The 13,043-nt window shown below is 56.2% G+C and overlaps 1 protein-coding gene across 1 annotated transcript in view; it reads left to right on the forward strand.

Moving 5' to 3' along the window:
• The first annotated feature begins 950 nt into the window (after positions 1-950).
• LOC138350640 (uncharacterized) overlaps positions 951-13,043 on the forward strand; it is a 65,160-nt gene continuing 53,067 nt past the window's right edge. Inside the window, exon 1 of the mRNA XM_069301695.1 lies at positions 951-1,437. Within this exon, the coding sequence (XP_069157796.1) occupies positions 957-1,437 (481 nt within the window). The 5' untranslated portion in view covers positions 951-956. The remainder of the gene's footprint in view (positions 1,438-13,043) is intronic.

Consider the following 13,043-nt stretch of genomic DNA (forward strand, 5'->3'; position numbering starts at 1 on the left):
CAGATGACCTTTCACTGTGACCTAATTCCTGTTCAGGATGACCTTTCACTGTGACCTAATTCCTGTTCAGGATGACCTTTCACTGTGACCTAATTCCTGTTCCAGATGACCTTTCACTGTGACCTAATTCCTGTTCAGGATGACCTTTCACTGTGACCTAATTCCTGTTCAAGATGACCTTTCACTGTGACCTAATTCCTGTTTAAGATGACCTTTCGCTGTGACCTAATTCCTGTTCAGGATGACCTTTCACTGTGACCTAATTCCTGTTCAGGATGACCTTTCACTGTGACCTAATTCCTGTTCCAGATGACCTTTCACTGTGACCTAATTCCTGTTCAGGATGACCTTTCACTGTGACCTAATTCCTGTTCAAGATGACCTTTCACTGTGACCTAATTCCTGTTTAAGATGACCTTTCACTGTGACCTAATTCCTGTTTAAGATGACCTTTCACTGTGACCTTGATCCCTTGGTTAATTTGATCTTCCGTAACATTGATCCTTAATTCAGGTGACCCATCTATCCCTGTGACCTTGATACTTGGTCCAGATGACCTTTCACTGTGACCTTGACTTAGTTTATATGACCTTTCAATGAGACCTTGACCATTGATAAAGATGACCTTGACTGTGACCTTGACCATTGATACAGATGACCTTGACAATTGATACAGATGACCTTGACTATTGATACAGATGACCTTGACCATTGATACAGATGACCTTGACTGTGACCTTGACAATTGATACAGATGACCTTGACCATTGATACAGATGACCTTGACCGTGGCTTTTAAAAACAATTAATACATAGTTTAGATGCTATTAATACTGTCCAAAATACGGACTTGTCATCAGGTAATAAACCCAGCAGTAAGGTGAGTGGATGGCTCAGTATGTCTTCTTGTTATATCTTAGAACATACCAGTAACGACAGTGACTGTATCTCAGTGTATGTCTTCAGACATTGCCCTAGACGCCACGGACTACGTGGACCCGGACACCCTGGACGCCACGGGCTACGGGGACCCGGACACCCTGGACGCCACGGGCTACGTGGACCCGGACACCCTGGACGCCACGGGCTACGTGGACCCGGACACCCTGGACGCCACGGGCTACGTGGACCCGGACACCATGGACGCCACGGGCTACGTGGACCCGGACACCATGGACGCCACGGGCTACGTGGTCCAGGACACCCTGGACGCCACGGGCTACGTGGACCCGGACACCCTGGACGCCACGGTCTACGTGGACCCGGACACACTGGGCAGTCTGCCGTACCAGGGAAGGGCGCTCACCCTGACCATCTACTGGGAAGTCACTGATGACGACCCCGCCATAGACTGGTGCTGCCACCTGGTGGCTCAGCTGCGTCCTCCCTCAAGAGGAGGGTATAGTCTCCTGGACTTCTCTTACACGCTTCTCACCAGTACGTATTGACGACATTTTAACACGTGAATATATGTAACTCAGTTGTTTAATTCACAGTGCTTCCAGTGTTTTCAAAAATATTTTTACATTAAAAGTCATGAATTAGAGAACTTATAATGCTTCTTGAGTATCTTTGAGCACCGTTTAGCGACCAAGAATATTCATTAAGCAAGCTTCACTGCTTATAAGATAACACTGATCAATATTTAGCCCAACATTGTCTTACTTAATACAAGCTAGATTTACTTGATATGAGTTTTCTTTGGCATGAGTGTGTGACATAGACAGGTGTGGGTGGGGAGAGTAGCCAGGTGTGGGCTTTAGTGTTCCCTCTCATGTGCAGGTGTGGGTGGGGAGAGTAGGCAGGTGTGGGCTTCCGTGTTCCCTCTCATCTACAGGTGTGGGTCGGGAGAGTAGCCAGGTGTGGGCATCAGTGTCCCCTCTCATGTGCAGGTGTGGGTGGGGAGAGTAGCCAGGTGTGGGCTTTAGTGTTCCCTCTCATCTACAGGTGTGGGTGGGGAGAGTAGCCAAGTGTGGGCTTTAGTGTTTCCTCTCATCTACAGGTGTGGGTGGGGAGAGTAGCCATGTGTGGGCTTTAGTGTTCCCTCTCATGTACAGGTGTGGGTGGGGAGAGTAGCCAGGTGTGGGCTTCCGTGTTCCCTCTCATGTACAGGTGTGGGTGGGGAGAGTAGCCAGGTGTGAGCTTCCGTGTTCCTTCCCATCTGCAGGTGTGGGTGAGGAGAGTAGCCAGGTGTGGTCTTCCGTGTTCCCTCTCATGTACAGGTGTGGGTGGGGAGAGTAGCCAGGTGTGAGCTTCCGTGTTCCTCCCCATCTACAGGTGTGGGTCTAGAGAGTAGCCAGGTGTGGGCTTCCGTGTTCCCTCTTATCTACAGGTGTGGGTCGGAAGAGTAGCCAGGTGTGACAACGTTTGTTTTCATGTATTAGCTACGTTATTGTGTGGTTGTAAATAAGTTGCCACAACTTACTGTACAACTTTGGCTAAACAATTTTGAGACCGTGTCGCAACCTTAAATGTTGCATAATAATCGTTTTCCTGATTGATGGAATATATATAAAAAATGTAGAAATATTTTAAAAATATATTTTTACCTATACTAGAAATAAAACTGAACCATAATAACAGGCAGGTTAAAAATATTTTATTCATCACTTTCACTTAATGGAGAATCCATGGTAGTGGTGGTGGAATTGTTGCTGGGTTGTGGTTGGTGGCTGTGGTGGGAGGTTGTGATTGGTGGCAGTGGTGGGTGATGTTTTTTGTTGGTGGTTGTGGTTGGTTCTAGTGGTGGTTAATAGTTGTGGTTGGTTCTAGTGGTGGTTAATAGTTGTGGTTAGCGGTGGTGGTTGATTGCTGTGGTTGGTAATTGTGGTGGCTGATGGTTGTGATTAGTGGTAGGGGTGGTTAATGTTAATGGTGGTCGAGGTTGTGGTAGTTTATGGTATCTGGCTCTGCTACACTACCCTACTCAACCTCTGCACCACTACCCTCCTCCTCCTCTGTTCCACTACCCTCCTCCTACTCTGCACCACTACCCTCCTCCTCCTCTGCTCCACTACCCTCCTCCTCCTCTGTTCCACTACCCTCCTCCTCCTCTGCTCCACTACCCTCCTCCTACTCTGCACCACTACCCTCCTCCTCCTCTGCACCACTACCCTCCTCCTCCTCTGTTCCACTACCCTCCTCCTCCTCTGCTCCACTACCCTCCTCCTACTCTGCACCACTACCCTCCTCATCCTCTGTTCCACTACCCTCCTCCTCCTCTGCTCCACTACCCTCCTCCTACTCTGCACCACTACCCTCCTCCTCCTCTGCACCACTACCCTCCTCCTCCTCTGTTCCACTACCCTCCTCCTCCTCTGCTCCACTACCCTCCTCCTACTCTGCACCACTACCCTCCTCCTCCTCTGCTCCACTACCCTCCTCCACCTCTGCACCACTACCCTCCTCCTCTGCACCATACGCTTCTCCTTTGCACCACTACCCACCTCCTCTGCACCACTAACCTCCGCCGCAGCAGCACTACCCTCCTCCACCTCTGCACCACTACCCTCCTCCTCCTCTGCACCACTACCCTCCTCCTCTGCATATAGGCTTCTCCTCTGCACCACTACCCATCTCCTCTGCACCTCAACCCTCCTCCTCTGCTCCACTATCCTCCTTCTGCTCTACACCATTACTCTCATCCGCGTTTGCACCACTACCCTCCTCCTCCTTCTCCTCCTCTGCACCACTTCCCTCCTCCTCAGCACCACTACCCTCCTCCTCTGTACCACTACCCTCCTCCTCTGCACCACTACACATCTCCCCTGCACCACTACCCTCATCCTCCTTTGCACCACCTCCCTCCTACTCCTCCTCTGCACCACTACCCTCCTCCTCTGCACCACTTCCCTCCTTCTCGAATGTACCACTACCCTCCCCCTCCTCCTCTGCACCACTACCCTCCTCCTCTGCACCACTACACTCCTCATCTGCACCGCTAACCTCCTCCTATGCACCACTACCCTCCTTCTCCTCCTCTGCACCACTTCCCTCCTCCTCCTCAGCACCACTACCCTCCCCCCCTGCACCACTACCCTCCTCCTCTGCACCCACTACCCTCCCCCTCCTCTGCACCACTACCCTCCCCCTTCTCTGCACCACTACCCTCCTTCTCCTCTACACCACTACCCTCCTCCTCCTCTGCACCACTGCCCTCCTCCTCTGCACCACTACCCTCCACGTCCTCTGCACCACTACCCTCCTCCTCTGCACCACTACCCTTCTCCTCTGCAACACTACTATCCTCCTCTGCACCACTACCCTCCTTCTCCTCTGCACCTCTTCCCTTCTCCTCTGCTCCACTACCCTCCTACTCCTCTGGACCTCTACCCTCCCCCTCTGCACCACTACCCTCCTCCTCTGTACCACTACCCTCCTCCTCTGCACCACTACCCTCCACGTCCTCTGCACCACTACCCTCCTCCTCCTCTGCACCACTACCCTCCTCCTCTGCACCACTACCCTCCTCCTCTGCACCACTACCCTCCTCCTCTGCACCACTACCCTCCTCCTCTGCATCACTACCCTCCTCTGCACCACTACCCTCATCCTCCTCTCACCACTACCCTCCTCCTCCTCTGCACCACTACCCTCCTCCTCTGCACCACTACCCTCCTCCTCCTCTGCACCACTACCCTCCTCCTCTGCACCACTACCCTCCTCCCCCTCTGCACCACTACCCTCCTCCTCTGCACCACTACCCTCCTCCTCTGCACCACTACCCTCCTCCTCTGCATCACTACCCTCCTCTTCCTCTGCACCACTACCCTCCTCCTCCTCCTCTGCATCACTACTCTCCTCCTCTGCACCACTACCCTCCTTCTCTGCTCCACTACCTTCCTCCTCCTCTGCACCACTACCCTCCTCCTCTCACCACTACCCTCCTCCTCCTCTGCACCACTACCCTCCTCCTCTGCACCACTACCCTCCTCCTCCTCTGCACCACTAGCCTCCTTCTCTGCACCACTACCCTCCTCCTATGCACCACTACCCTCCTCCTCCTCTGCACCACTACCCTTCTCCTCCTCTGCACCACTACCCTCCTCCTGTGCACCACTACCCTCCTCCTCCTCTGCAAAACTATCCTCCTCCTCCTCTGCACCACTACCCTCCTCCTCTTGCACCACTACCCTCCTCCTTCTCCTCTGCACCACTACCCTCCTCCTCCTCTGCACCACTACCCTCCTCCTCTGCACCACTACCCTTCTCCTCCTCTGCACCACTACCCTCCTCCTCTGCACCACTACTCTCCTCCTCCTCTGCACCACTACTCTTCTCCTCCTCTGCACTAATACCCTCCTTCTCCTCTGTACCACTACTCTCCTCCTCTGCACTACTACCTTCCTCCTCTGCACCTCTTCCCTTCTCCTCTGCTCCACTACCCTCCTCCTCTGCACCACTGCCCTCCTCCTCTGCACCACTACCCGCCTCCTCTGCACCACTACTCTCCTCCTCCTCTACACCAATACCCTCCTTCTCCTCTGTACCACTACTCTCCTCCTCTGCACTACTACCTTCCTCCTCTGCAACGCTACCCTCCTCTTCCTCTGCACCACTACCCTCCTCCTCATCCTCTGACCCACTACCCTCCTCCTCCTCTGCACCCCTACCCTCCTCCTCTGCACCACTACCCTCCTCATCCTCTGCCCAACTACCCACCTACTCCTCCTCTGCACCACTACCCTCCTCCTCCTCCTCTAGACCACTACCCTCATCCTCTGCACCACTATCCTCCTCCTCCTCTGCACCACTACCCTCCTCCGCTGCACCACTACCCTCCTCTGCACCACTACCCTCCTCCTCCTCAGCACCACTACCCTCCTCCTCTGCACCACTACGCTTCTCTTAGGCACCTCTACCCTCCTCCTCTGCACCACTACCCTCCTCCTTTGCACCACTACCCTCCTCCCCCTCTTCTGAACCACTACCCTCCTCCTTCTCTGAACCACTACCCTCCTCCTCCTCCTCTGCACCATTACATTCCCTTTCCGACTCTGCACCACTAATTTCCTCCTCCTTTGCACCACAACCCTCCCTTAACTCTGCACCACTACCCTCCTTCTCTCTGCACCACTACCCTCCCCTCCACTGAACCACTACCCTCCTCCTCTGCACCACTACCCTCCTCCTCTGCACCACTACCCTCCTCCAACTCTACACCATTTCCCTCCTCCTCCTCTGCACCACTAACCTCTTCCTCCTCTGCACCACTACCCTTCTCCTCCTCTGCACCACTACCCTCCTCCTCCTTTCCACCATATCCTCCTCCTACTTTGCACCACTACCCTCCTCCTCTGCACCACTACCCTTCTCCTCTGCACCACTACCCTCCTCCTCCTCTGCACTACTACCCTCCTCCTCCTCTGCACTACTACCCTCCTCCTCCTCTCCACTTCTACCCTCCTCCTCTGCACCACTACCCCCCTCCTCCTCCTCTGGACCACTACCCTCCTCCTCCTCTGCACCACTAGCCTCCTCCTCTGCACCACTACCCTCCTCCTCTGCACCACTACTCTCCTCCTCCTCTGCACCACTACTCTTCTCCTCCTCTGCACTAATACCCTCCTTCTCCTCTGTACCACTACTCTCCTCCTCTGCACTACTACCTTCCTCCTCTGCACCTCTTCCCTTCTCCTCTGCTCCACTACCCTCCTCCTCTGCACCACTGCCCTCCTCCTCTGCACCACTACCCGCCTCCTCTGCACCACTACTCTCCTCCTCCTCTACACCAATACCCTCCTTCTCCTCTGTACCACTACTCTCCTCCTCTGCACTACTACCTTCCTCCTCTGCAACGCTACCCTCCTCTTCCTCTGCACCACTACCCTCCTCCTCATCCTCTGACCCACTACCCTCCTCCTCCTCTGCACCCCTACCCTCCTCCTCTGCACCACTACCCTCCTCATCCTCTGCCCAACTACCCACCTACTCCTCCTCTGCACCACTACCCTCCTCCTCCTCCTCTAGACCACTACCCTCATCCTCTGCACCACTATCCTCCTCCTCCTCTGCACCACTACCCTCCTCCGCTGCACCACTACCCTCCTCTGCACCACTACCCTCCTCCTCCTCAGCACCACTACCCTCCTCCTCTGCACCACTACGCTTCTCTTAGGCACCTCTACCCTCCTCCTCTGCACCACTACCGTCCTCCTTTGCACCACTACCCTCCTCCCCCTCTTCTGAACCACTACCCTCCTCCTTCTCTGAACCACTACCCTCCTCCTCCTCCTCTGCACCATTACATTTCCCTTCCGACTCTGCACCACTAATTTCCTCCTCCTTTGCACCACAACCCTCCCTTAACTCTGCACCACTACCCTCCTCCTCTGCAACACTACCCTCCTCTTCCTCTGCACCACTACCCTCCTCCTCATCCTCTGACCCACTACCCTCCTCCTCCTCTGCACCCCTACCCTCCTCCTCTGCACCACTACCCTCCTCATCCTCTGCCCAACTACCCACCTACTCCTCCTCTGCACCACTACCCTCCTCCTCCTCCTCTAGACCACTACCCTCATCCTCTGCACCACTATCCTCCTCCTCCTCTGCACCACTACCCTCCTCCGCTGCACCACTACCCTCCTCTGCACCACTACCCTCCTCCTCCTCAGCACCACTACCCTCCTCCTCTGCACCACTACGCTTCTCTTAGGCACCTCTACCCTCCTCCTCTGCACCACTACCCTCCTCCTTTGCACCACTACCCTCCTCCCCCTCTTCTGAACCACTACCCTCCTCCTTCTCTGAACCACTACCCTCCTCCTCCTCCTCTGCACCATTACATTCCCTTTCCGACTCTGCACCACTAATTTCCTCCTCCTTTGCACCACAACCCTCCCTTAACTCTGCACCACTACCCTCCTCCTCTCTGCACCACTACCCTCCCCTCCACTGAACCACTACCCTCCTCCTCTGCACCACTACCCTCCTCCTCTGCACCACTACCCTCCTCCAACTCTACACCATTTCCCTCCTCCTCCTCTGCACCACTAACCTCTTCCTCCTCTGCACCACTACCCTTCTCCTCCTCTGCACCACTACCCTCCTCCTCCTTTCCACCATATCCTCCTCCTTCTTTGCACCACTACGCTCCTCCTCTGCACCACTACCCTTCTCCTCTGCACCACTACCCTCCTCCTCCTCTGCACTACTACCCTCCTCCTCCTCTGCACTACTACCCTCCTCCTCCTCTCCACTTCTACCCTCCTCCTCTGCACCACTACCCCCCTCCTCCTCCTCTGGACCACTACCCTCCTCCTCCTCTGCACCACTAGCCTCCTCCTCCTCTGCACTACTACCCTCCTCCTCCTCTCCACTTCTACCCTCCTCCTCTGCACCACTACCCCCCTCCTCCTCCTCTGGACCACTAACCTCTTCCTCCTCTGCACCACTACCCTTCTCCTCCTCTGCACCACTACCCTCCTCCTCCTTTCCACCATATCCTCCTCCTACTTTGCACCACTACCCTCCTCCTCTGCACCACTACCCTTCTCCTCTGCACCACTACCCTCCTCCTCCTCTGCACTACTACCCTCCTCCTCCTCTGCACTACTACCCTCCTCCTCCTCTCCACTTCTACCCTCCTCCTCTGCACCACTACCCCCCTCCTCCTCCTCTGGACCACTACCCTCCTCCTCCTCTGCACCACTAGCCTCCTCCTCTGCACCACTACCCTCCTCCTCTGCACCACTACTCTCCTCCTCCTCTGCACCACTACTCTTCTCCTCCTCTGCACTAATACCCTCCTTCTCCTCTGTACCACTACTCTCCTCCTCTGCACTACTACCTTCCTCCTCTGCACCTCTTCCCTTCTCCTCTGCTCCACTACCCTCCTCCTCTGCACCACTGCCCTCCTCCTCTGCACCACTACCCGCCTCCTCTGCACCACTACTCTCCTCCTCCTCTACACCAATACCCTCCTTCTCCTCTGTACCACTACTCTCCTCCTCTGCACTACTACCTTCCTCCTCTGCAACGCTACCCTCCTCTTCCTCTGCACCACTACCCTCCTCCTCATCCTCTGACCCACTACCCTCCTCCTCCTCTGCACCCCTACCCTCCTCCTCTGCACCACTACCCTCCTCATCCTCTGCCCAACTACCCACCTACTCCTCCTCTGCACCACTACCCTCCTCCTCCTCCTCTAGACCACTACCCTCATCCTCTGCACCACTATCCTCCTCCTCCTCTGCACCACTACCCTCCTCCGCTGCACCACTACCCTCCTCTGCACCACTACCCTCCTCCTCCTCAGCACCACTACCCTCCTCCTCTGCACCACTACGCTTCTCTTAGGCACCTCTACCCTCCTCCTCTGCACCACTACCCTCCTCCTTTGCACCACTACCCTCCTCCCCCTCTTCTGAACCACTACCCTCCTCCTTCTCTGAACCACTACCCTCCTCCTTCTCCTCTGCACCATTACATTTCCCTTCCGACTCTGCACCACTAATTTCCTCCTCCTTTGCACCACAACCCTCCCTTAACTCTGCACCACTACCCTCCTCCTCTGCAACGCTACCCTCCTCTTCCTCTGCACCACTACCCTCCTCCTCATCCTCTGACCCACTACCCTCCTCCTCCTCTGCACCCCTACCCTCCTCCTCTGCACCACTACCCTCCTCATCCTCTGCCCAACTACCCACCTACTCCTCCTCTGCACCACTACCCTCCTCCTCCTCCTCTAGACCACTACCCTCATCCTCTGCACCACTATCCTCCTCCTCCTCTGCACCACTACCCTCCTCCGCTGCACCACTACCCTCCTCTGCACCACTACCCTCCTCCTCCTCAGCACCACTGCCCTCCTCCTCTGCACCACTACGCTTCTCTTAGGCACCTCTACCCTCCTCCTCTGCACCACTACCCTCCTCCTTTGCACCACTACCCTCCTCCCCCTCTTCTGAACCACTACCCTCCTCCTTCTCTGAACCACTACCCTCCTCCTCCTCCTCTGCACCATTACATTCCCTTTCCGACTCTGCACCACTAATTTCCTCCTCCTTTGCACCACAATCCTCCCTTAACTCTGCACCACTACCCTCCTCCTCTCTGCACCACTACCCTCCCCTCCACTGAACCACTACCCTCCTCCTCTGCACCACTACCCTCCTCCTCTGCACCACTACCCTCCTCCAACTCTACACCATTTCCCTCCTCCTCCTCTGCACCACTAACCTCTTCCTCCTCTGCACCACTACCCTTCTCCTCCTCTGCACCACTACCCTCCTCCTCCTTTCCACCATATCCTCCTCCTACTTTGCACCACTACCCTCCTCCTCTGCACCACTACCCTTCTCCTCTGCACCACTACCCTCCTCCTCCTCTGCACTACTACCCTACTCCTCCTCTGCACTACTACCCTCCTCCTCCTCTCCACTTCTACCCTCCTCCTCTGCACCACTACCCCCCTCCTCCTCCTCTGGACCACTACCCTCCTCCTCCTCTGCACCACTAGCCTCCTCCTCTGCACCACTACCCTCCTCCTCTGCACCACTACTCTCCTCCTCCTCTGCACCACTACTCTTCTCCTCCTCTGCACTAATACCCTCCTTCTCCTCTGTACCACTACTCTCCTCCTCTGCACTACTACCTTCCTCCTCTGCACCTCTTCCCTTCTCCTCTGCTCCACTACCCTCCTCCTCTGCACCACTGCCCTCCTCCTCTGCACCACTACCCGCCTCCTCTGCACCACTACTCTCCTCCTCCTCTACACCAATACCCTCCTTCTCCTCTGTACCACTACTCTCCTCCTCTGCACTACTACCTTCCTCCTCTGCAACGCTACCCTCCTCTTCCTCTGCACCACTACCCTCCTCCTCATCCTCTGACCCACTACCCTCCTCCTCCTCTGCACCCCTACCCTCCTCCTCTGCACCACTACCCTCCTCATCCTCTGCCCAACTACCCACCTACTCCTCCTCTGCACCACTACCCTCCTCCTCCTCCTCTAGACCACTACCCTCATCCTCTGCACCACTATCCTCCTCCTCCTCTGCACCACTACCCTCCTCCGCTGCACCACTACCCTCCTCTGCACCACTACCCTCCTCCTCCTCAGCACCACTACCCTCCTCCTCTGCACCACTACGCTTCTCTTAGGCACCTCTACCCTCCTCCTCTGCACCACTACCCTCCTCCTTTGCACCACTACCCTCCTCCCCCTCTTCTGAACCACTACCCTCCTCCTTCTCTGAACCACTACCCTCCTCCTCCTCCTCTGCACCATTACATTTCCCTTCCGACTCTGCACCACTAATTTCCTCCTCCTTTGCACCACAACCCTCCCTTAACTCTGCACCACTACCCTCCTCCTCTCTGCACCACTACCCTCCCCTCCACTGAACCACTACCCTCCTCCTCTGCACCACTACCCTCCTCCTCTGCACCACTACCCTCCTCCAACTCTACACCATTTCCCTCCTCCTCCTCTGCACCACTAACCTCTTCCTCCTCTGCACCACTACCCTTCTCCTCCTCTGCACCACTACCCTCCTCCTCCTTTCCACCATATCCTCCTCCTACTTTGCACCACTACCCTCCTCCTCTGCTCCACTACCCTTCTCCTCTGCACCACTACCCTCCTCCTCCTCTGCACTACTACCCTCCTCCTCCTCTGCACTACTACCCTCCTCCTCCTCTCCACTTCTACCCTCCTCCTCTGCACCACTACCCCCCTCCTCCTCCTCTGGACCACTACCCTCCTCCTCCTCTGCACCACTAGCCTCCTCCTCTGCACCACTACCCTCCTCCTCTGCACCACTACTCTCCTCCTCTCGACCACTACCATCATCGTTCTCTGGTCCACTATCCTACTCCTCCTCTGGACCACTACCCTCCTCCTCCTCTGCACCACTAGCCTCCTCCTCTGCACCACTGCCCTCCTCCTCTGCACCACTACCCTCCTCCTCTGCACCACTACCCTCCTCCTCTGCACCACTACCCTCCTCCTCTGCACCACTACCCTCCTCCTCCTCCGCACAACTTCTCTCCTCTGCACCACTACCTTGCCCCTTCTCTGCACCTCTACTCTCCTCCTCCTCTGCACCACTACCCTTCCCTTCCTCTGCACCACTACCCTCCTCCTCCTCTACACCACTACCCTCCTCTTCCTCTGTCCCACTACCCTCCTCCTTTGCACCACTACCCTCCTCCTCTGCACCACTACCCTCCTCCTCTGCACCACTAACCTCTTCCGCTGCACCACTACCCCCCTCCTCCTCCTCCTCTGCACCACTACCCTCCTCCTCTGCACCATTACCCTCTTCCTCTGCACCACTACCCTCCTCCTCCTCTGCAGCACTACCCTCCTACTTCTCCTCTGAAGCACTACCCTTCTCCTCTGCACCACTACCCTCCTCTTCTACACCACTACCCTCCTCCTCCTCTGCAGCACTACCCTCCTACTTCTCCTCTGAAGCACTACCCTTCCCATCTGCACCACTACCCTCGTCCTCTGCACCATTACCCTCTTCCTCTGCACCACTACCCTCCTCCTCCTCTGCAGCACTACCCTCCTACTTCTCCTCTGAAGCACTACCCTTCTCCTCTGCACCACTACCCTCCTCCTCCTCTGCTCCAATACCCTCCTCCTCTGCACCACTACTCTCCTCCTCTGCGCTACTATCCTCCTCCTCTGCACCACTACCCTGCCCCTTCTCTGCACAACTTCTCTCCTCTGCACCACTACCCTGCCCCTTCTCTGCACCTCTACTCTCCTCCTCCTCTGCACCACTACCCTTCCCCTGCTCTGCACTACTACCCTCCTCTTCCGCTGTTCCACTACCCTCCTCCTCCTCTGCACCACTACCCTCCTACTTCTCCTCTGCAGCACTACCCTCCTCCTCTGCACCACTACCCTTCTCCTCCTCTGCACCACTACCCTCCTCCTCTGCACAACTCCGCTCCTCCTCTGCACCACTACTCTCCTCCTCTGCACCACTACCCTCCTCCTCTGCACCACTACCCTTCTCCTCTGCACCACTACCTTCCTCCTCTGCACCACTACCCTTCTCCTCTGCACCACTGCTCTCCTCCTC

The sequence above is a fragment of the Procambarus clarkii genome, chromosome 46 (genome assembly GCF_040958095.1).
Source record: "Procambarus clarkii isolate CNS0578487 chromosome 46, FALCON_Pclarkii_2.0, whole genome shotgun sequence".
Taxonomy (NCBI): Eukaryota; Metazoa; Arthropoda; class Malacostraca; order Decapoda; family Cambaridae; genus Procambarus; species Procambarus clarkii.